Source organism: Hemiscyllium ocellatum, chromosome 39 (genome assembly GCF_020745735.1).
Source record: "Hemiscyllium ocellatum isolate sHemOce1 chromosome 39, sHemOce1.pat.X.cur, whole genome shotgun sequence".
NCBI lineage: Eukaryota > Metazoa > Chordata > Chondrichthyes > Orectolobiformes > Hemiscylliidae > Hemiscyllium > Hemiscyllium ocellatum.
In genome coordinates, this window is record NC_083439.1 from 3,312,240 (window position 1) to 3,335,847 (window position 23,608).

The following is a 23,608-nucleotide window of genomic DNA, read 5'->3' on the forward strand; positions in this document are numbered from 1 at the left end:
TCCACTGGTTTTTATATAAATAAAAGGCAAAGAATGAAGCTTTGCATTGCCAAAGACGTGCGTTTTAATCTTGGAACTCCTGGGACAAAAGAGGAAGTCTTTGAGGAAGGATTGACTAGAATGGGCTGGGGCTGTGTAAGAGGTAACCTCATTGAAATATATCAGATTCTGAGATCTCCTGACAGAGCTGGCTGTTTCTTCCTGTGTAGGAGAGTCTAGAACGAGGGACAAAGATTCAGGAGAAAGGGACAGTTCGGTTGAACTAAGCTGAGGTAGAATTGCTTCACTCTGAGTGAATTCTCTCCCAGTCAGTCTGAACAAAGGTAATCAGCATTCCCACTGACAGCGTCGTGGAAGCTGGAGATGCTGAAAATAAAACTCTGTTTGGGGGTATCACGGAGACCTGAGAGAACCAGTCCACGCTCCACCTGATGTAGGAGCACGTGCTGCCATTTGTTTGTTCCCTCTCCTTTTCTCACTGTGTAAGGGGAATAGCAACAGGCCATTCGGCCCCTCCAGCTGGCTGCAACATTCGATTAGATCCTGGCTCCAAACTACAATCCTGCCCTAACCCTTTGACCATCCAGAAACCTTTCAATCCTAGCCTTGAATCTACTCAACATCTGAACACCCACCTGGTAGCAAATTTCACAGATTCAACAGGCTCTGAGCGAAGAAATCAACCTCAGCTCCGTCCTCCAGAACTGACCCTTTCTCCTGAACCTTTGCTCTGTCTCCTTGACTCTCCTACACAGGGAGACAGCCTCTTAGAGTCATAGAGTCCTACAGCACAGAGATAGGCCCTTTGACCCAAACTGGTCCATGCTGACCAAACTGTCCGCCCACGCTAACCCCATTTCCCTGCACTTGGCCCATAGCCTTCTAAATCTTTCCTATCCATGTATTTGTCCAAATGCCTTTTAAATGTTGTTAATGTACCACTTCTGCTGGCAGCTCATTCCATATGCGTACCACCCTCTGTGTAAAAACGTTTCCCCTCAGGTTCCCTTTTATTCTTTCCTCTCTAACCTCAAACTGATGCCCTCTAGTCCTCGATTCCCCAACCCTGGGAAAAAGACAGAGTCCATTCATCCTATCCCTGCCTCTCATGATCTTATACACTTCGATAAGTCTCCTTTCAGGCTCCTACCCCAAAAGAAAAAAAGTCCTACCTTGTCCAACCTCTCCCTGTAACTCAGACCGTTGAGTCCAGGCAGTAACATTGTAAGTTTATACTGCACTCTTTCCAGTTTAATAACATCCTTTCTATAACAAGGTGACCAAAACCGGACACAATGTTCCAAGTGCAGCCTCACCAATGTTCTGTATAACTGCAACATAACTTCCCAACTTCTATACTCAGTGCCCTGACTGATGAAGGCCAGTGTACCAAAAGCCTTCTTCACTGCCCTGTCTACCTGGGACTCCACTTTCATAGAACTGTGCACCTGAACTCCAAGGTCCTTCTGTTCCACTACACTCCTTAAGGCCCGACCATTCACCATGAAACTCCTACCTTGATTTGACTTTCCAAAATGCAAGACTTCACACTTATCTATATTAAGCTCCATTTGCCATTTCTCGGCCCACTTCCCCAGCTGATCAAAGTCCTGCTGCAATTTCTGACAACCTTCCTCACTGTCCATGATATCGCTTTTCTTCGTGTCATCTCCAAACTTACTAATCGTGCCTTGTGCATTTTCGTCCATATGTTTGATATAAACACCAAACAATAATGGGCCCAGCACCGACCCCTGAGGCACTAGTGACAGGCCTCCAGTCCGACATCTTGGCATCTACTGTCAGGAGATCTCTGAATCTGGTATGTTTCAATTAGATCACCTCTCATTTTCTCTAAGCTTATTTTATAATCCTTTCTCAAAGACAGTCTTTTACCTCAGGAGGAAATGTTATAGCGACGTGTGGAGACCATTCATTCTGGGCGTTTAACCCCCTCTGTTGTTTAATTAGATCATGGCTGATCTGCTTCATACCCTTGGATATCCTTACAATTAAAATCTGTTTCTCCACATCTGCATGGACCCCAGTCCTTTGGGGGTGAATGGTCCGTAATTGCGTATTGATGCAGCCAATGAACAAACTAAACTACATCAACAGGGTGACAGTATGAAGGTATTGGCGATAAATCTATATAAAATGTTCGGTACACAATATCAAACACTAACACCAGCTCCAGGAGTGAACAGGAATACCAGCCTGGTTTGATCAGCGGCTGTGACTGGTTTTGCCAGAACCACATGCAAGTGAAGGGAGAGTTCCAAAACATTGGGAGAAAACTGGTGACATTTCTCCTCCCCTTCATTAACTGCTTGTCGAGTGAACTGGTTTTTTGCCACACCTCCAGACAGGACTCAGCTTAGGGTGTCCCCAGGGACGAGGAACTCCTCCAGTCACTACCACCTCATCTTGATGGTACAGATACAGAGAGATCATTACCCCATTTGGGACACCCAGAATATAGGGTGGGGTGGGTACAGTCTCAGGATGATGGGCTGTCTCTAGATAACAGATGAGAAAGTATCTGTAGACATTACCAGCCAGCATTTATTACCCATCCCTAGTTGCCCTCAGGAAGGGGGGGGTGAGCTGCCTTCTTGAACCACTGCGGTCCATGAGTGCAGATAGACCCACAGTGGCCTTAGGGAGAAAATTCCTGGATTTTGTCCCACTGACATTCAAGGAACAATGATATATTTCTAAATCAGGATGATGTGCCTTGAAGGAGATGGTGGTGTTCCCATGTATCTGCCGTCCTTGTCCTTCTAGATGGAAGTGGTTGTGAGTTTAGAAGGTGTTGTTGAAGGATCTTTGGTGAATTTCTGCAGAGCACCTTGTAGATAGTACACACTGCTGCTACTGAGCATTGGTGGTGGAGGGAGGGGATATTTGTCGATCTGGTACCAATCATGGGGGCTTCTTTGTCCTGGATGGTGTTCAAATGTTTTGAGTGTTGTTGGAGCTGCACCTATCCAGGCAAATGGGAAGTAGTGTTTCTGCCTTTGAGCCAGGAGCACCCATTCCATCTCTGCCCTGGGGCTTGATGGCCAAGGAAGGTGCCATTGTAATGTGGACCAAATTGATCGAGTATCGACTTATCATTCCTCCCAACACATGGCAGTCAGAACGGGAGAGGATTTGGTGGTGAGAATTCGGAATTTCTATCTCCATAATCCGGAGATTATGGAGTGGTGCATGGCAGAGAAGATACTGAGGAATCATCATCCCATTTGGGAGAAACTAGAGTATGGGTGGGGGGAGCGGTCTCAGGATAATGGGCTGTCTATAAATCACATCAATGAAAGCGTTTGTCACCACAGTGCCGCAGACCTGGTGGGGTAAGTTGGATCATTCAGCTGGAGGGTGGTGTCGGTCAGATTGATTGCAACAGCATGGTTTTGGTTCCTGTTCTGTCTGCTCAGAGTTCAGGCCCTGGTGCCTTTTCCCCTTGCTGTGGTGGAGATCATGGGACTGCACCGTTGCAAACAGACCTCGAGGAGAAGCTGGATGACATTCTGAACAGGGCTCTTCAAAATAACAAAGGGGTTTGACGAGAGAAGTGGTTCCATCTGTGGGGGAGAGCATCAATATGAAACTGTCACAAATAAATCCCAGTGAGCGAGTGGTGACAATGTGGAGCACATTCCCACAGGAAGCAGCTGATATGCAAAGCCATGATGTGTTGAAGGGGGAGGTAAAATACACACATGAAGAGGGAAGGACTAAAGGATATAATATTGGGTTAGTTGAAATCATTTGTAAAGAAGCTCATGTGGAGCAGTTGGACTAGTATTAACTTGTTAGGCCAAATGGCCTCTTCCTGTACTTAACTTCAATACAAAATGCCCACTGCCGATCCAACCTCATACAGGAGCAAATTCAGTGTGAAGGAGAGGAGTGCAGGGACATGGGTAACTCTCCAATGCTTTTCCTTGCTTCCCAGTAGTTATTAGGACAGTGAGCCATCTCCAAGGAGCTGGTCAAATTCACAAGGATGCCCTGTAATGCTCAGGAGCCAATGGCTGGCCCCTGGACTGAGAGGGTTAGATTAGAGATTAGATTACCTACAGTGTGGAAACAGGACCTTCAGCCCAACAAGTCCACACTGTCCCTCCAAAGACTAACCCACCCAGACCCATTTCCCTCCGATTAATGCACCTAACACTATGGGAAATTTAGCAAGGCCGATTCACCTGACCTGCACATCTTTGGATTATGGGAGCACCCGGAGGAAACCCACGCAGACACGGGGAGAATGTGCAAACTCCACACAGACAGTCACCTGAGGCTGGAATTGAACCTGGAACCCTGGTGCTGTGAGGCAGCAGTGCTAACCACTGAGCCACCGAGCCACCATGCCACCATGCCACCCCTTGTTGTCCTATGAAGACAGGCTGAATTATTTGGGTCGACATTCCCTGGAATGTAGCAGAATGAGCAGCAACTTTGCTGAAGCATTCACAATTACAGAGTGGTGAGAATTTCTTCAGTGAGAGGATTGTGACCGTTTGGAATTTTCTACATCAGAGCTTTGTGGATAGAGTCATAGAGATGTACAGCATGGAAACAGACCCTTCGGTCCAACCCGTCCATGCCGACCAGATATCCCAACCCAATCTAGTCCCACCTGCCAGCACCCGGCCCATATCCCTCCAAACTGCAAATGTGTTGCTGGTCAAAGCACAGCAGGCCAGGCAGCATCTCAGGAATAGAGAATTCGACGTTTCGAGCATAAGCCCTTCATCAGGGCTTATGCTCGAAACGTCGAATTCTCTATTCCTGAGATGCTGCCTGGCCTGCTGTGCTTTGACCAGCAACACATTTGCAGCTGTGATCTCCAGCATCTGCAGACCTCATTTTTTACTCATATCCCTCCAAACCCTTCCTACTCATATACCACACAATACTGAATATATTTAAGGTTAAGACAGATGGATGTTTAACAAATAAAAACTGCAATTGCTGGAGGAACTCTGCAGGTCTGGCAGCATTGGTGCAGAGTTAGCGTTTCAGGTCCAGTGGCTCTTTGTCAGGGACCTGAAATGTTAACTCCGCAGATGCTGCTCCAGTAATTTCTGTTGTTGTTTGTTTCAGACCTTTAGCATCCACACAGCTTGGTTTTATTACTGGCAGATTTTTGCTGTCTCAGAGAATTAAGGGATATGCAGGATGGTGGGAAAGTGGAATAGCAGCCTGTCTTGGGCCTTGGTCATGATCATATCGAACGGCAGAGCGAGTGTGGTCAACTCCTGCTCCAATTCTTACATTTCTTAAATTTTTTCGCTGCTGTTTCATAGGTAGGCACGATAACCAATCTCTGCACAGCAAGATCCCATAAACAGCATGGCCAGCCAATCACTTTTTGATGATGTTAAGTAATGGTCAACTATTTGCCAAGATGCTGGGAGAATGCTTCAGTCACTCTTCAAAGAGTTACCATCTTTGTTTATACAGAGGGTCTCAATTTATCAGCTCACCTAAAAATGACATCCTACAGTGCAGCACTCCCCCAGCACTGACCCTCTGACAGTGCAGCACTCCCCCAGCACTGACCCTCCGACAGTGCGGTGCTCCCTCAGCACTGACCCTCTGACTGTGCACTGCTCCCTCAGCACTGACCCTCAGACAGTGTGACGCTCCCTCAGCACTGACCCTCAGACAGTGCGGCACTCCCTCAGCACTGACCCTCCGACAGTGTGGCAGTCCCTCAGCACTGACCCTCCGACAGTGCCCATTCCCTCAGTACTGACCCTCTGACAGTGCCTGCTCCCTCAGTACTGCCCCTCCGACAGTGCCCGCTCCTTCAGCACTGACCCTCTGACAGTGCAGCACTCCCTCAGCACTGACCCTCCAACAGTGCAGCAATCCCTCAGTACTGACCCTCCGACAGTGCAGCACTCCCTCAGCACTGACCCTCCGACAGTGCCCATTCCCTCAGCACTGACCCTCCGACAGTGCAGCAATCCCTCAGTACTGACCCTCTGACAGTGCAGCACTCCCTCAGCACTGACCCTCCGACAGTGCAGCAATCCCTCAGCACTGACCCTCCGACAGTGCAGCAATCCCTCAGTACTGACCCTCTGACAGTGCAGCACTCCCTCAGCACTGACCCTCAGACAGTGCGTCACTCCTTCAGCACTGACCCTCCGACAGTGCGGCACTTCCTCAGCACTGACCCTCAGACAGTGCGGCACTCCCTCAGCACTGACCCTCAGACAGCATCCGAGGAACAGGAGACTTGACAGTTCGGGCATAATCCCTTCATCAGGGCCTTCACCAGGTAAGGCAATATGGCCAACTGCCTGGATGGGTGCCACTCCAACAACATTCAAGAAACTCAACACTACCCAGAACAAAGCAGCCCGCTCGATTGGCACCACATCCACAAACATTCACTCTCTCCACTGCTGATGCTTAGTCACAGCAGTGTGTACCATTGACAAGATGCACGGCAGAAATTCACCAAGGCTTCTCTAACAGTACCTTCCAAATTTATGACCTCAATCATCTCCCTCAATACTGACTCTTATACAGTACAGCACTCCCTAACCATTGACCTTCCAACAGTGCAGAGCTCCTTCATTACTGCCTGTCTGACAATATCGTGTTCCCTCAATACTAACCCTCTGATAGTGCAGTGCTCCCTCAGTACTGACCAGAAGACTAGAAGATATAGGAGCAACCCTATAATTTTTATCCCCCTACTAATCAAAATCCTATCTGTCTCTGACTTAAATACACTCAATGACTTGGCATTCACAGATTCACCAGCCTCCAGCTGAAGAAATCCCTCCTCATCTCAGTTTGAAAGGGTCATCCTTTCACTCTAAGGCTGAGCCCTTTGGTCCTAGTCTCTCCTGCTAGTGGAAACATCATTTCCATCTGACCTCTGACAATGCAATGATCTCAATACTGTATAGTACTTTGTCATTCTGAATTACCCACTCAAGTCTTCATTTTGTAAATGGAAGCTTCTAGAATTTGGACTAAGCAGTTCGAGTGAACACTATCGTTTAAATAAGTCAGATTAAAGCTGATTTGTGGACAATCTAATGCTTTGATCCAGAAAATGCTGAATATAAATACTGGCTTATGTATTTAAAAAACAATGTCATGTCAATTCGCCATAGTCTGAACAATATGAGACAAAGTCAGGACTGTTCAGTCTAGTGAAAGAATTCTGTCCTAACGTGTCCCACTTCCATCAGTGAAAATGAATCATCATTATCTGATTTTTTGGAACATTCTATCAATATTATTCAATTAATAGGACCCAGAAGAACACACTCCATTACAAGAAAGTACATTTAAGAAATCTTTAATTGGTTACCAGGGAAACCAATCATCAGCTCTATAATTAGCTAGAACATCATGTAACTGAAATAAATAAATTGTTTTGAACCAACCTGCTCATTAATATTTGCAGAACTACAGGAAGTAGTCTTCACATTTTTTTTAGAATAGGAAGAAATTACTTGAAGCAGTTGCAGTTTGGAATTTGGTCTCTAGAATGCTTTGACTATTGCAGGATGCAATCAGGGTGTTGAATCACAGGCCCGGGGTGTGGAAATACTAGCCCAGTTTCAGACATACATCCAGGACAAGAAGTGTGTGTTTCAATGTGACACCACGATGGAGTGTATTATAGAGGGAGAACAATGTTGTCAGAATTCTGGTCTAGCTGTATGTGTCAATGTTAAAGTTTATAATGGAAGGGGGTTGGACTATCTGTGTTCAGGTAGACAGACGTTAGCTAAGGAAATCTTCATCTGATCTTATCAATTATACACCGACCGGTTCCTGCAGCGCTTGCATTGGGTGAAGTTAGACAAGTTTGATTCTCTGAGAATCGGTACATGGCCTGACTTCAATGTACACACACTCTCACACATAAAATACAGTGGATGCAGTAGGCTGGAAATAAAACAAAGTGCTGGAGAAAATCAGCAGGTCTAGTAACAGAGTTAATATTTCAGTATGAGACTTCTTTGGAACTGAAAAAAGAGGGAAGACTCATGGATTTGATATGAAACAAAAGGTCGACAAAGAGAAACAAATGGACCAGAATGGGTGCCTGAAGCAAAAGACAAAGGGAATGTTCATGGTAGCAGAGAACAGATACAGAGGAAGACTAGGTGATATTAATAGGTGTTAATAGCAGGAGATAGGTCAGCTCTGTTGACAGCAAGTTCATTCAAACATTGCAGTGATGGGTAGGAGTGGGAGTGGGAGAGGGTCTAGTCAACGTGGAGGACAGAGTTGAGGTTGTTGAACTCAACGTTGAGCTGAAGCACAAGTTAAAGCCCTGACACCAACCCCTGTGGAACACCAATTGTTACATCCTGCCATCCTTAAAACCACCAATTGTTCCCTCCTACAGGGTGGAAACAGGCCCTTCAGCCCACTAGGTCCACACCAACCCTCTGAAGGGCATCCTGCCCAGGGCCACCCTCCTACGATTCCCATGGCTAATCTGCCCAACCTACACATCCCTGGACACTATGGGCAATTTAGCATGGCTAACCTACCTAATCTGCACATTTTTGGACTATGGGAGGAAATCATAGCACCTGGAAGAAACCCACACGCTCACGGGGAGAATATGCAAATTCCATATAGTCAGTCACTCGAGGTTGGAATTAAATCCAGGTCCCTGATGCTGTGAGGCAGCAGTGCTAACCACTGAGCCACTGTGTATTGGTTACACTCTGTTAGGCAGCCAGGCTTCTATCCCTGAAGAAGGGCTCATGCCCAAAACGTTGATTCTCCTGCTCCTTGGATGCTGCCTGACCTGCTGTGCTTTTCCAGCAACACATTTTCAGCTCTGACCTCCAGCATCTTCAGTCCTCACTTTCTCCAAGCTTCTATCAATGCCAATATGTTACCTCCTATATTCATTTCTCACAATAAGCGCTGATGTGATGTTATGTCAAATAATTTAAAGAAATTTAAGTACAGAACATCCATCGGTTCTCTTCATCCAAAGCACATGTTACTTCCTCAAAAACTTCCAACAGATATGACTTACTTTTCACAAACCCATGTCAAATCTGCCTGATTTTCTGAACTTATGATTAGCCTGCCAAAATTTCTTTAAAAACACCTGTTAATATTCTCCCTCTGAAAGATGTTAAACTAGATGACCTATAGTTGCCAACTCTTTGTCTTGTACTGTTTTTGAATTAAAGAGTTACATCATTTACCCTATTCTAATCGAAGAGGAGAGTCCCTGAATTAAAGGAGCTTTGAAAAACTAAAATCAATGCATCAACGATCTGACTAGACACTTTCTTTAAGCCCCGAGGGTGAAGCCCTGCAGCATCTAGGCACTTGTTGGTCCACAGGTCTAACAATTTACTCTGTCCCACTTGTCCAATGATTGTGATTTGCCTGAGTTCCTTTCTCCCTTTCCCTGAATTATCACCTGCTTCTGGCAAGTTACTTTTATTCTCAACTGTGAAGACTGTTGCAAAATACCTCTTCAATTCATCTGCCATTTCTTTATTTTCCATTATTCATTCTCCAGTCTTACCTTCTATAGGATAAACATTTGTATTGTTAACTCTATTTATTTTAGAAACAATAACAGAAATTCATTATTTGCATTTATATTTCAGGTTAGTTTTCTCTCAAACTCTAATGTTTCCCTCCTTTCTGGTTTTTTTGGTTATTCTTTGCTGTTTTGTACAGTCTGTCCAATTTTCTGGTTTGTGACCTGTCTTCGCATCAATATATTCCTTTTCTTTAACGCTGAGACTATCTTTACAATTTCTAGTTCACCACAAATAGTAAGACTGTCCCTTGGAATCTTTCTTACCCATTGAAATGTATCTACTCTTTATATTGTGAAATATCACGGTGGCTTAGTGGTTAGTACTGCTGCCTCACGGGACTTGGGTTCAATTCCAGCCTCGGGCAACTGTCTGTGTGGAGTTTGCACATTCTCCCTGTATCTGTGTGGGTTTCCACCCACAGTCCAACAATGTGCAGGTCAGGTGAGTTGGCCATGTTAAATTGCCCATTAGTCAGAGGGAAATGGGTCTGGGTGGGTTACTCTTCAGAGTGTCAGTGGGGGCTGAAGGGCCTGTATCCATACTGTAGAGAATCTAATCATCTCAGCTCACCTGTCGGATTTTGAAGGTTACTTGCATTCAGAAACAAACTCTTTAGAGTTATCCTTTTATTCTTTTTGTAACTTCTAGTCTTATCTGTTAGCCTTTTCTTAGAATTGCACTCTCTATTTCTCCCTGCCACATTCTTTTTATCATTTCTCATATAAATAACTATCTCTTTAGTCTTACCTCCAATTTACTATATCTTTCCAGTTTAATTTAGTTTAAAATCCTATCTAGCTCCTTATATATTGTGGCAGTGACTGTCCCATCAGTATAGATCCCATTGTCACTATTACTGGGGCCAGGGTCGCTCAAGCCAGAACTTACTTCACCCATGACAATCTTTAAACCACACATTCATCCCTCTAATCTGATCTGTGTTTTGCAAATATCCCCATGGCTCAGGTAATAATCCAGAGATTATAATCCTTGAAGTTCTGCTTCTCAATTTGGTGCCTGGCTCCTCATAATAGCTACATAGAAGCACTTTCTTTGTCATGCCAATGACATGGGGGTCTAGATTCACTGTGATGACTGGATTCTCCTTCTCCCACTGCAAGTTCCTCTTCAGCCCTGAGCAAATGTCCCAAAACCTGGCACCTGTAGGAACGCAGCCATCTGGACTCACATTCTTCGCTATTAAGAACATAATTAGCTCCCCTTGCTGTACTTTTCCTTTTTATTCACTTATGGGACAGAGATGTTGCTGGCTGGGCCAACATTTAGTGTCCATCTCTAGCTGCCTTTGAGATGGTGATGGTGAGCTGTCTTCTTGAACATCTGCAGTCCATGTGTTGTAGGTAGATCACCAATATACTGTAGCTGAGGAGTGAACTCCTGACCTTCTGACCCAGCAACACTGAAGGAACAGCAATAGATTTCCGTTAGGATGGTGAGTGGCTTGAAGGAGGTGGTCTTCCCATCCATCTACTATCCTTGACAATAGAAGTTGTCATGGGTTTGGAAGGTGCTGTCTGAGGATCTTTGATGAGTTTCTCCAGCACATCTTATAGAAGTTGGTGAGGCCGCACTTGGGAGTATTGTGTGCAGTTTTCATAGAATCCCTACAGTGTGGAAACAGACCATTTGGCCCAACAAGTCCACACCAACCCTCCAAAGTGTATCCCACCCAAACCCATTCCTTATTACTCTACATTTCTCCTGACTAATGCACATAACCTACACATGCCTGAACACTACGGGCAATTTAGCATGGCTAATTCACCTAGCTTGGACATCTTTGTCACTGTGGGAAGAAATCAGAGCACCTGGAGGAAACCCATGAAGACATGGGGAGAATGTGCAAACTCCACACAGATAATGGCCTGAGGCTGGAATTAAACCCAGAGGCGCTGTGAAGCAGCAGTGCTAACCACTGAGACACCACAGTGGTCACCTTGTTATAGGAAGGTTGGTATTAAAGTGGAATGCGTGCAGCTGTTATTTACAAGGATGTTGCCTGAACTCACAATCTGAGTTACAGAGAGAGGTTGGACAAGCTGAGACTTTTTCTTTAGAGTGTGGGAGACTGAGGGGGGATCTTATCGAGGTGTATAAGATCATGAGAGGCATTGATAGGGTGAATGCACTCAGTCTTTTTCAAAGGGTTGGGGAATCGAGGACTAGAGGGCATCAGTTTGAGGTTAGAGGGAAAAGAATAAAAGGGAACCTGAGGGGCAACCTTTTTACACAGAGGGTGGTACGCATATGGAATGCACAACAGAAGTGGTTGAGGTGGGTTCATTAACAACATTTAAAAGGCAAATACATGGGTAGGAAAGATTTAGAAGGATATGGGCCAAGTGGAGGGAAATGGGATTAGCGTGGATAGATGGACACGTTGGTCAGCATGGACCAGTTGGGCCAAAGGGCCTGAGTCTGTGCTGTAGGACTCTATGACTAAATACATACTGCTGCTACTAAGCATTGTTGGTGGAGGGAATGGATGTTTGTGGATGTGGTGCCAATCAAGTGGCTGTTTTGTCCTGGATGATGTCGAGCTTCTTGAGTGTTGTTGGAGCTGTACTCATCCAGGCAAGTGGGGAGTATTCCATCACCCTCCTGACTTGTGCCTTGTAGATAGTGGGCAGGCTGTGGGGAGTCAGGAGGGGAGTTATTCACCACAGTATTTCGAACCTCTGATCTGCTGGTGCATCTGCTGTAGTTACATGATTAGTCCATTTCAGTTTCTGATAACTGCCAGGATGTTTATAATGGAGGATTCAGTGACACAGGGAAAGATTATAGCTGTTTCCAATAATTGGTATAGTAAGCCAGGCTAGAGCGGTGTCAGGAAGTGAATGGGTAAATGGCAGATAGTCATTTAAGGGTAAGCCAAATAAATATGTGAGGAAGATAGTGCTAAGATGATATGGTAGGTTGAGATGAACATTTGTGGGAGAACACTGGGGTGGAGTCTAATCATCAGCATTGTCTGGTTGGGCTGAATGGCCTGACCTGTGCTCTAATTACTTCATAAAATGCAAAAGCAGCATTAATTCCAAAGTGTTTCCAAAAGCAGAGTTAATTCCACTATTGCAATGCGGGATAGATGTGGTACACAATTTTTGTGCAGAAAATGTCAGTTGTTGAGACAGAAAGCAAGTTACCTTCCTTTGCGACTAGAGTTTATTAACTCCTCGGTCTTTCTGCTCCTTCCACACACACACCAGTTCCACCCTTCCCTCATTAATATTGACCCAATCAATTCACAAATCATTTCACCTGAATCTCCTGCTTAACTGCTTGCTATGTTACAATAAGATTTTCTTTAAAAAAATAAAAACTTCCGAAGATGTACAAACAATCTTTGAACAAAACTGATGAAAAGTAAACATTTGTTTCCTTTCCACCTAAGGGTCCCTGAAGTCTCAATTGCAATTTGTTTTGGTTTAATTATCACGTCACAAATTCAATGGGACCACCCACAGAAAATCTTTGATATTCATCATAAATATCCAGCCAGTTTCTCATTCTGATACCAGTAGAATGTTGAAGGGTCTGTTTTAAGTTGAATTCACCTGACGTTCAGTAAGTCAGACCTAATTGAGAATTGCCGAACTCTGACTGCATCGTTTAATCTTTAACCATCTTTGTATAATTTCCATGGCTTCACTTCTATATCACCTGCTGCTTGAGGTGGTTTCAAAAGTGGTTCCCTTTGAAATGTTCCACCCTGAGAAAAGTGCGGCTTTTATATTCATTCACTTACCTTCCCAGGAGTATGCTTCTAAATGAACTAAGAATTCCTTCCAGATGGGTGGCACAGCACCTCACAGCATCAGGGACCCAGGTTCAATCCCAGCCTCGGGTGACTGACTGTGTGGAGTTTGCACATTCTCCCCGTGCCAGTGTGGGGTGCTCAAATGATGTGTAGGTTAGGATGGATTGGCTACACTAAATTGCCCAGAGTGTTCAGGGATGTGCAGGCTAAGTGGGTTAGCCATAGGAAATGCATGGTTACAGGGATGGAGTGGGTCTGGGTGGGATGTTCATCAGAGAGTCAGTATGGACTCAATGGGCTGAATGGTCTGCCTCCATTCTGTAGGGATTCTATTCTATGATCACTTTTCCTGCATCTTGATGAGTAATTTTTTTTCAAATCCCGTGTCTAGTCTGGTGTTAGCCACATGCTTCAAACCCAGCAGGACTTTCTCCGTGCGGGTCCCCATCTGTACAATAGGGTGGCCTGTTCCTGTCTAGTACCTCAGTATAGACACCTAACTCTTTTCAGTTCTTAGACTCATTTTATTTTGCATCTTTTATCGAGTTGTCTTCTAATTTCTTTCTCGCTGCCAACTCACTTCAATGTCAAGGCTTCTCCTACTTTGTTAGAATCCCAACCTGTCGCACAGTTCCTGTTCATATCCAACCATGAGCTCCTTCATCCTCTCATCTCCTTCTGAGACATGATTATACTCAGGAATACTGCTTTAAACTTTCCCCTGTCTCTGTAAGAATTCCTTTCGCAGATTTGCAGTCTTTCCTTGGGGATATATTCTCTTCCAGGTCCATTTTCGGAACCTGTACAATGTTTTCAGGCCTTCCACACCTTTACCTTCATTTGCTAATCAATGCTCCTTACCTCCTGTCCCTTGTACTTTGAGTCAATGTTTGTTTCTGCTAATGGCTGTCCCTGCTCTCTCTATAATGGTGACATTTCTCACGTTGTGGCTCCTTCTGGCATCTATGTTACTCTGGTGTTAATTCTCAGCTGTTGTCCTGTGGGGCAAATAGCTTTGCCCAAACAACTCTGGCATATTTAGCCAGCCCTTCATCTGCCAAACTCTGGTGCTCAAACTTGACCAACATATGCATTTACAAAGTGTCTCATTCCTCTCTACTTTGTATAACATTTTAAAATTAATTTTGGGATGTGGGCGTCACTGGCTGGGCCAGCATTTATTATTGCGTGGAATTTTCCACAAATGACTATTGTTAAATGATGGAAAGGCAATATCCTATTCCCACCTCAGGCTACTGTCTGTGTGGAGTTTGCACATTCTCCCTGCGTCTGTGTGGATTTCCTTCGGGTGCTCCGGTTTCCACCCACAATCCAAAAATGTGCAGGTTAGGTGAATTGGCTGTGCTAAACTGCCCGTAGTGTTTGGTGCATTAGTCAGGGGTAAATGTAGGGGAATGGGTCTGGGTGAGTTACTCTTCGGAGGGTCTTGTGTAGACTTGTTGGGCCGAAGGGCCTGTTTCCACACTGTAAGTAATCTAATCTAATGGTATTATTGCTAGACTAGTAATCCAGAGACTGAGGTAATATTTTAGGGACATGGTAGATGGTGGAATTTAAAAGCAATAAAAATCTGGAATGGAGAGTCTAATAGTGAGCGTGGGACTCCTGCCAATATTGAGGAAAATGCCATCTGGTTCACTAATGCCGTTTAGGCAAATACATTGTTGTCCTTCCCCAGTCAGGCCTACGTGTGACGTCAGACCCACAGCAACGTGGCTGACTTTTAATTGCTCTCTGTGTAATTAGGAATGGGTAATAAATGTTGGCCTAGCCAGTGATGCCCATATCCGTTCAATCAATGTATTTTTAAAATTATAGCAATGATTGTAATGATACAAGAGTAATAGATACTGGTCAAAAACCAGAGAATTGCAGATGGTGGAAATCCAAAACAAAAACAGAAATTGCTGGAGAAACTTAGCAGGTCCGACAGCATCTGTGAAGAGAAAAACAGAGTTAATGTTTCAGGTCCATTGATCCTTCTTCAAAACAGGTTCTGAACAGTTCTGAAGAAGGGTCACTCGACCTGAAATGTTACCTCTGCTTTCTCTCCACAGATGCTGCCAGACCTGCAGAGCTTTTCCAGCAATTTCTGTTTTTATTGTACTAGATTTGGCTGCTGCTGATGAGGAAATATAAACCAATAACAGTCACTTTATCCATTCATAACTTCTCTCTTTTTGTACACTTTCAGCTCACTAGATGTGTAGCCTTGTGTTATAAATATGATCTGCCTTGACTGAAATCTGCTATTATCACTTTCTGTAAAAAGCCCTGCTAGCATTTTTATTTCCACTATGAAGTAGTGCTCACTTTGTTGATGAGAAAATAACACATCTCTGAATGCTAGACCAACAGTTTCGTCAAGAATGTGCGTCCCACATATTCTCATCTCGCAGCACTATTCTACTTTCTCACACTCCAGATTTGGAAATGCATTTCCTCCCCTTTCTCTCTCTGCTTGTCTGCTGACTTTCTTGGAGAAAGAATTATATTGGCAGAATTTTTTGTCCTAGTTTATTTAAATGGATTTCAATGACGGCTAAATGGAAAAATGTAAATTCTAGGTTAACAGGAGCTGTTCCAAGGGTGTGCCAAGGTAACTATTGGGAAGCCTCTATGAGAGTTTGAAATTGTAGATGAAAACAGCCACAGATTATCTTTCTTCCCCATTGCTGTAACCTCCGCCAGACCCATAATGCTTCGAGAATTCCCGATTCTTTTAATCCTGGTCTTCTCTGCATCATCATTTTTAATTGCTTCACTGTTGGGAATTGTAGTTTCTTGCCAAAGGCATTCTATCCTGAATCCTGCCCATCCCTCTGTCCCCATTTAAGTTGGTCTTTAAAACCTTTCTCTCTGACTTAACCTCTAGACACCAGTCTGAATATCTATTTGTGTAAGACTGGTGTAAGATTTTCTCAGTGAATACTCGTGCAATGTGTCTTGAGATGTTTTGACTCAACTAAAGTTGCTATATAAATCCAGGAGATTTCCCTCCACAATAAACACAATGATGGGCACTTGGATAAAATGTGACAATCATCAACAAAACTCATCTTCTACGGAGACAAGAGGACTCTCCTGCTCACTCCCCGAGGAACAATGTCACTTGAATGAAATAAGCAGGTGGAGGAGGTAAGAGCATCAGTGCTCTCACTCACATGACATTCCTGATGAAGGGTTTATCCCTGAAACATCGACTCTCCTGCTCCTCGGATGCTTCCTGACCTGCTGTGCTTTTCCAAGGCCACACTTTTTGACATGAAATACATGTCCATCATGTGATTTCATGCAGTACCTAAACATGCCACTGCCAATGGTGGGTGACGGGTATTTTTGGTTTAATACAAATTATGTTTTTCTGTCAACTTAGTCTGAATTTTTTCTTCCATTCCAGAATAAGATAGCATCCATTTTCTCCAAATGACATTCTTTAACTAAACTGAAAGCAATTCAATCCACAATGTGGTGATTTCATACAGGTACAGGTTACATACAGTACAGGTTACATACAGTATAGGTTACATACAGTAAAAAATGAGGTCTGCAGATGCTGGAGATCACAGCTGCAAATGTGTTGCTGGTCAAAGCACAGCAGGTTAGGCAGCATCTCAGGAATAGGTTACATACAGGTACAGGTTACATACAGTATAGGTTACATACAGGTACAGGTTACATACAGGTACAGGTTACATTTTCTAACAACTATTTATGCAGAAACGTTTCTCAGATAAAGCTGTTTGATATCCTGCAGCTCCGGCCCACTTTCTACACCCAGGTCAAACGATTTCTTTCTGTTTGATTTAATAGAATCCCTCTCTCCCTCTGTCTGATTGGTTTCAGGTGAGAGTTTATTGATGCTTTGGTCTTGCAGGTGCCTGAAGTTGTCCAACGAAAAGCTGTTAGTTGTAGGATCACCTTTGGTGCCTCATGGTCTGTAGCTGAGAGTCTCCTCTGATGGATCTGTGTTGATGAATGCTGAGAATAGAACCCTTTATCCAGGACCTGCCAGAGGAGAGAAAGAGACTGGGTTTGGTGTGGGATGGCTCTTTGTGTACATCTCCTCTACAGTTCAGTTATTCTGCAATGACAGGAAATCCATTTGAATGACCTTGTGTCAGCTTTCATTTCTCAGTTAGTTTCCTCTCCTGTCTTCATATCTGCTAAAACACACACATTGCATCTGTACAGGAAGAGCTGATCCAGGCTGGGGGACAGAGAGAAGGAGAGTTTGCTTCAGGCAGCAACACTTTTATAAGATTCGACTTTCACCCAGTTCAAACCAGCACCATCATTAAGAGAATGGAGCCACACTGGGTGACTTGGTTAACCTAGTAATAGAATTTGCCTCTGACTACACCCCAAGGTTGTAATAGTTTCCTGAACCTACTAAGACTGCATGCTTCAATGGAGTTCAGTGGGAATTTATTTTGCATTTCCACCACTTGGTGAGTCCCACTGAAATGTTCTCCGCATTCCTGCCTTGATTGCTTTGATCTCATTGGATTGCTGTGCTGATCTTTCCAGTGTTCCCAGCCCTCCAGGACTGACCTGCAGTTCACAGCTAAAGGTTAAGTTCTTGGATAATATGGTAAGCAAGAGCCCTGAGACAAAACCAGAAATTGCAGGAGAAACTCAGCAGGTCTGGCAGCATCTCTGAAGAGACAGTCACAGAGTTTTGGACCCAGTGACCCTTCTTCAGAAGAGAGTCAGGGGCATTAACGAACATTGTAAGCAATTCCTTTCATGTTTGCAATGAACAGTTTTGTTTATTAATCATAAACAAATGGAAACTAAGGAGGGACAAGAAAGCACATGATCAACAATAGACAATAGGTGCAGGAGTAGGCCATTCTGCCCTTCGAGCCTGCACCGCCATTCAATATGATCATGGCTGATCATCCTTAATCAGTATCCTGTTCCTGCCTTATCTCCATAACCCTTGATTCCACTCTCCTTGAGAGCTCTATCCAACAGTTGAGAATCATCTAATCACTTTATGAAGAGATTGCCCACTTTCTGATTGGCCGTGGTAAGATGAATCACTGTGGGGATTGGTGTATCAGGTGACCAAGGGTGATTGTGTGGGGATGGCGTTGGAAGGTTATGCTTTGAAATCGCCTCAAATATATCCAACAAATAGCAGTAGACAATGACTGTGTTTAAGAGTTATGTGATTTTTATGTTTTGACAGTATTACTTCACAATAAACTTTGGCCATGATGCTCAGAAAACCCTGGACCTGAGGACAGAGGATGTGAAAGAGTGTGATGACTGGGTTGCAGCAATTGGCCATGCAAGGTAAGGCTGGGCTTAACTATTCTAATACATCTTTAGCAAACCTCACACTATACAGTCTTGGTAAACTTGAGTTTATCTCAATCTTTGCTGTCTGTACCCTGACTTCTCAGAGTCCTATTCACTCATACCTTTCCATGCCCATTGATCTACATTAGTCTGCAATCTAGCAACCCCAACTACAGGGGGCTGAGTTAGATGATCAGCCCTGACCAGCCATATTGAATGGTGGAGCAGGATCAGAGGGCTGAATGGCTGCACCTGTTTTCTACATTTCCATGTTTTATTGCTACCTGCACGAGACCCTGGGGATGGAAAATGAATACTAGCCTTGCTAGTGGAGCCAACATCAACAATTCATCTAAATATTTCATTCTCAACACATTTAGATTTGACGATTCCCATCCTTGTTTCTGACTCCCTCCATGGCTTTGTTTCTCCTGATGTCTGCAATCTCCTCCAGTCCTACAACACTCAGAGATATCAGCTTCACTCCAACTTGTCCACCTTTCCAGCCCCCGAATATAACTGCTCCCCCATTGGCGCCATGTTATCAGCTGGCTGACCACTCCACTCTGCAATTCCCTCCCTACACCTCTCCACCTCCTCTTACCTTTTAGACCAAGCTTTTGGTTAACTACCTTGCCAGGAAGTTTACTGACATGGAAGGTGCAATATAAATGCAAGATTTTGTGGAGGTTTCATGTTATTTCTTGAGGAATGCAGCTTTCACTAATTTGTTTTGTTGACTCATTAGTTCAGGTTTCAGGTTCTGGCTAAGTCTGAGTTTTTCATAGAATTGTTTCCATAGAATCCTTACAGTGTGGAAACAGACCATTCAGCCCAACAAGTCCAAACTGGCCACCTGAACAGCATCCCATCCCCCTACCCAGTCCCTGTGACCCTACATTTCCCCTGAGTAATGCACCTCGCCTGCACATCACCTAACACTATGGGTAATTTAGCATGGCCAATCCCACCTGACCTGCACATCTTTGGACTGCGGGAGGAAACCAGAGCACCCAGGGGAAACCCACGCAGACACGGGGAGAATGTGTTACCTCCGCACCGACAGTCACCTGAGGCTGGATACAAACCCGGGTCCCAGGCCCTGTGAGGTAGCTGTGCTAACCACTGACCCACTGTGCCGCCCTTTGTGAGTTGTGTCGAGATATTTAGAGGGTTTCTCTCTATGAGGCCAAGCGGGTTGTCTCCCTGTGTCGTGCCAAAGTCACTGCATTGACTACCTACCTCATCCCAGCCCATGTCCGATTTCAGACCATCTTACCACACACTGTTCCCAGAGCAATTCGACAGATATCCTGGAAGTCACTGCTATCCTTTGGGCCCTTGCTGTTTTTAAAAGGCCATTGTGCCCCCAGACAAGTGCCATGGTTCCGGGGCTGCCCTGCCTGGTTCCTGCTGTTTGACCATGACGTGGCAGACCGGGGGTAATCTGTGCCCCTCTGAGTAGGCAGGGAGCTAGAGCTCCTGCTAGGATAGGGTGGGGCTGATGTGGGATGCTCTCCCCCAGGGACCAGCAGAGGAGACCCCGATACCAGGCCACACCCAGCCTGGACCGAGGTTACCTACCCCCCGCCCCTCCCCCCACCCCTGGGGTCAGCGCACACCCAGTGTCTGGAGGAATGCCCAGCGTCTGCAGGAAGAAGATCAATTTCCTTCTCCACTCCACCAGGGTAACTGGCACCATCTTCTCCCTGATACCTCACCCTCACTCTCTGCTCCTGTACCCACCTCCCACTGAGCCTCATACTCTATCCCTGTTCCTCTCTTTCATGCTCCTCAACCCCATCACAGTCCTCAGGCCTTCCTCTACGCCTCCCTCTGCATTGCCCTCCCTGACCCCCATGTGCCCTCCCCTCCCCTGGCCTTGACACTCTCACCTCTTTTGACAGTGATTTCTCTTCCTTCTCCACCCAATCCTCTACCCCCTCCCCCACCGCTGCCTCGAGAGATACACCTCTTGCCCATCATTGCACCCTCCTCACCCCATGATTAACAGAGGGCCCCCACCCTCCCCACTCCTCCCACAGGGACTGTATTCAGCTCTGACCAATTGCAAGTAGCCCCTGGATATGACTGACCAGAGCCTGACTACTGTCCCTAATGATCCCACCCGATGTCCCTGCACTGTTTCTGCTGGCCAGACACAACTGACCACTGCCCAGTCCCCAGATCCCCCTGACCATGAGTGGACCAAGCTACCATCTAACTGCAGTGAAGCCACTGGTTGGTTTGAAAATTGTGCCTGTGATTGTCAGGTACCAGGAGCCCCTGACTATCAGCTTCACAAATCCCCCCACCCGAACCCCTCTCCCTTTCACCGGACTTAGGACTTAAACCCATTTACTTTCTGACATGAGTGTTAGGTTGAATAGACACAATGTGTTGCCCATGTATACAGTTGGCACGTACTGGAGCTGCCCAATTAGTCCCACTCCCCTGTGTAATTGTGGACCTGTAATTATCTAATTCCCCTGTTGAAAGTTCCTATTGAATCTGCGTTCACTGCTCATTCCTGCTGCATGTCCCAGATCACCACCACCTGCTGTGCAAGCAATTGTCTCCTCATTCTCCCTCAACCCACCAATCGTTTTGCCAATGCAGGAGCTTGTTATGTTTAGCAAAACAGACAGAAGGAAATCTCTCTCGGGGGCATTCCCTGGGTTTGCAGAGTCAGTCGGGCATTAGTCACCAGAGAGAGGCTTTCTCTCGTTCCACTTCGAGAAGATCCCTCTGGGAAGATTATGGTTTGTTTAAAAAGTGATGTCTTGTTGGCTTCTCCTGCAAATCGACTACAAGTAAAAATAATAACAACAGTCATTTGGGATATTTGAACGAGGTGGCAATCCTGCTCAGATGTGAGAGTGACCGGAAATGAATGGTCTCTGTCCCAGTGTGTCACCGTGACCCCAGTGTGTGGTACTGGAGGGTTGTTCCCGTTTAAAGAGGCGATAAGGATGCCTGGTGTGCAAGTTTCCTGGAGAGGTGACCAACAGGGTTATAAATGACAACAGACTGGACAAGATGACGCTTTTCGGTGAATCTCTGCCCCATGCGAAATTAATCACAAGTTGCTTGATACTCTCACCCTTTTGTGTTTGTGTTTTTATTGCTGTCAGTCACTTAAACCTCTGCAATTTTTATCTCAATAGTTCAATGCCAAGCCCTGCCTCTCGAAAGACATTAGACCCTGCAGAAAGCTGTCACAACGCTGTGTGCTCCAGCTACTGGTTTAGGCAGAAAACCCCTTGACATGTTTATGAAATTGTGAAGACCTACCTTGGGGACCTGACCTTGATAACCTCTGGTTTCCATAGCTACTAAAAGCATTTTTGGATATAGTTAGTCATGTCTGAAAATAATTGGCCACTTGACTATATAGAGTACATTTCCAAGAGAGAAGCTGGAACTGACCTTGAGGCTTGACTTTAACGCTGTGTGTTCATAAACTCTGCTCCTTAAACCTTTGCCTAAAGCTACTTAACTTGATGAATGTCATTAAACAAATTCTTCAATATGTGTTAAGAATGAAATATTGAGGTGAGTTCTGGGTGTGAGCTTCACTGATGAGGCTGCTATAATCCACCCCCAGAGACCCCAGCAGGTAACCATGAAACAGAAATAGAGAAACTAGGAGCAGGGGTAGGCCATTCTGCCCATTGACCCTGCTCTCCCATTCAATATGGTCATGGCTGATCATCCAACTCGGTTCCCTGTTCCCACTTTTCTCTTTGATCCCCTGTACTGTTAGGATCTACATCTAACTCCTTCTTGAAATCATTCAATGTTTTGACCCCAACTGTTTCTGCGACAGATGGTCCCATAGGCATGTCACTCTCTGGGTGAAGACATTTCTCAGCCGTTACCTTGAACTGCTTGTGAGAATTGGTTTGCCAGGCTAATTCACAGGGTCAGTTGGGACTGGGGTCACATATACACCTGGACCAGGTAAAACTGACTGATTTCCTCCTGGGAGATATCAGCGAGTGAGGGGAGATGGTGATCATGGGGGGTTACTGCTGTACCGTCAGGAGGGGATGTAATTCGAAAGGAAAGACACTTTATTGAGCATCAGTGACAGCAATCCGGCAGGTGGCAGGATGATTGCACCATATGGGTCGTTAATGTGCCAATACTGTCTGTATGAGGTTTATAATTAGCACAATTAATATTTGTGTGAATTTGATTACTAGCCTGGGAGCAGCTATGAATGCAGCTACCAGTAGGTGTAAATGAGATGACAGTGTGAGGATGGCAGTGTTATAATGAGGTGATGTGTTGCTCTGCATATTTCTGCTTGGCTGTTTGTACCCTGCCATAGAGAGTAATTGCTGGTTTAACACAACATTGAAATTACTAGTCAAAGAAAAGCCAAAGTCCATCTATCATCCTAATTGGATAGTTTTTTTATAGAGCCAGTACCGGCACTGTGCCCAAGTGGCCCCCTTCTTGCTGAATTTAGTCGGTTTCTATCCTGACCGTCATGTGCTAACAGCCACAATGGAGTTGTTGACTGATCACAATGATCAATTTCTCTGTGAATCTCTAAAAGACACATGAGAAGGGAGAAAGCCACCCCCTCCCAGTGATGGAGAGCTTTCAAAGCCCCAGGCCCGAAACTCACCTTTTGGTCTCAGATACATCATATCTCAAATTACTCTCATACCAAATTCCAAGGTGTCATTCCCTGAAAGAAATCAATGTAATCAGTGTTTGAATGGATCAATACTGTCTGCTTCCACAGCTGCCCTTGGGGTCTGTCCACTCACTGGAGTTCCTGTAGATTCAGTTTGTTACCAGCCCAGTGAGAATAGCCCAGGTCTCCTGGATCAACTGCTGCAGACGAGGTGTCATAGTTTGTCCAGCTCTATATTATTCAGACAATATTTATCCTTCAGTCACTTTA

The 23,608-nt window shown here is 45.1% G+C and overlaps 1 protein-coding gene across 2 annotated transcripts in view; it reads left to right on the forward strand.

The window, feature by feature from the left end:
- rasgrf1 (Ras protein specific guanine nucleotide releasing factor 1) overlaps window positions 1-23,608 on the forward strand; it is a 92,899-nt gene that overhangs the window by 15,972 nt on the left and 53,319 nt on the right. For both annotated transcript variants that reach the window (XM_060853336.1, XM_060853337.1), the window contains exon 2: window positions 18,575-18,681. In XM_060853336.1, the coding sequence (XP_060709319.1) occupies window positions 18,575-18,681 (107 nt within the window). The remainder of the gene's footprint in view (window positions 1-18,574; window positions 18,682-23,608) is intronic.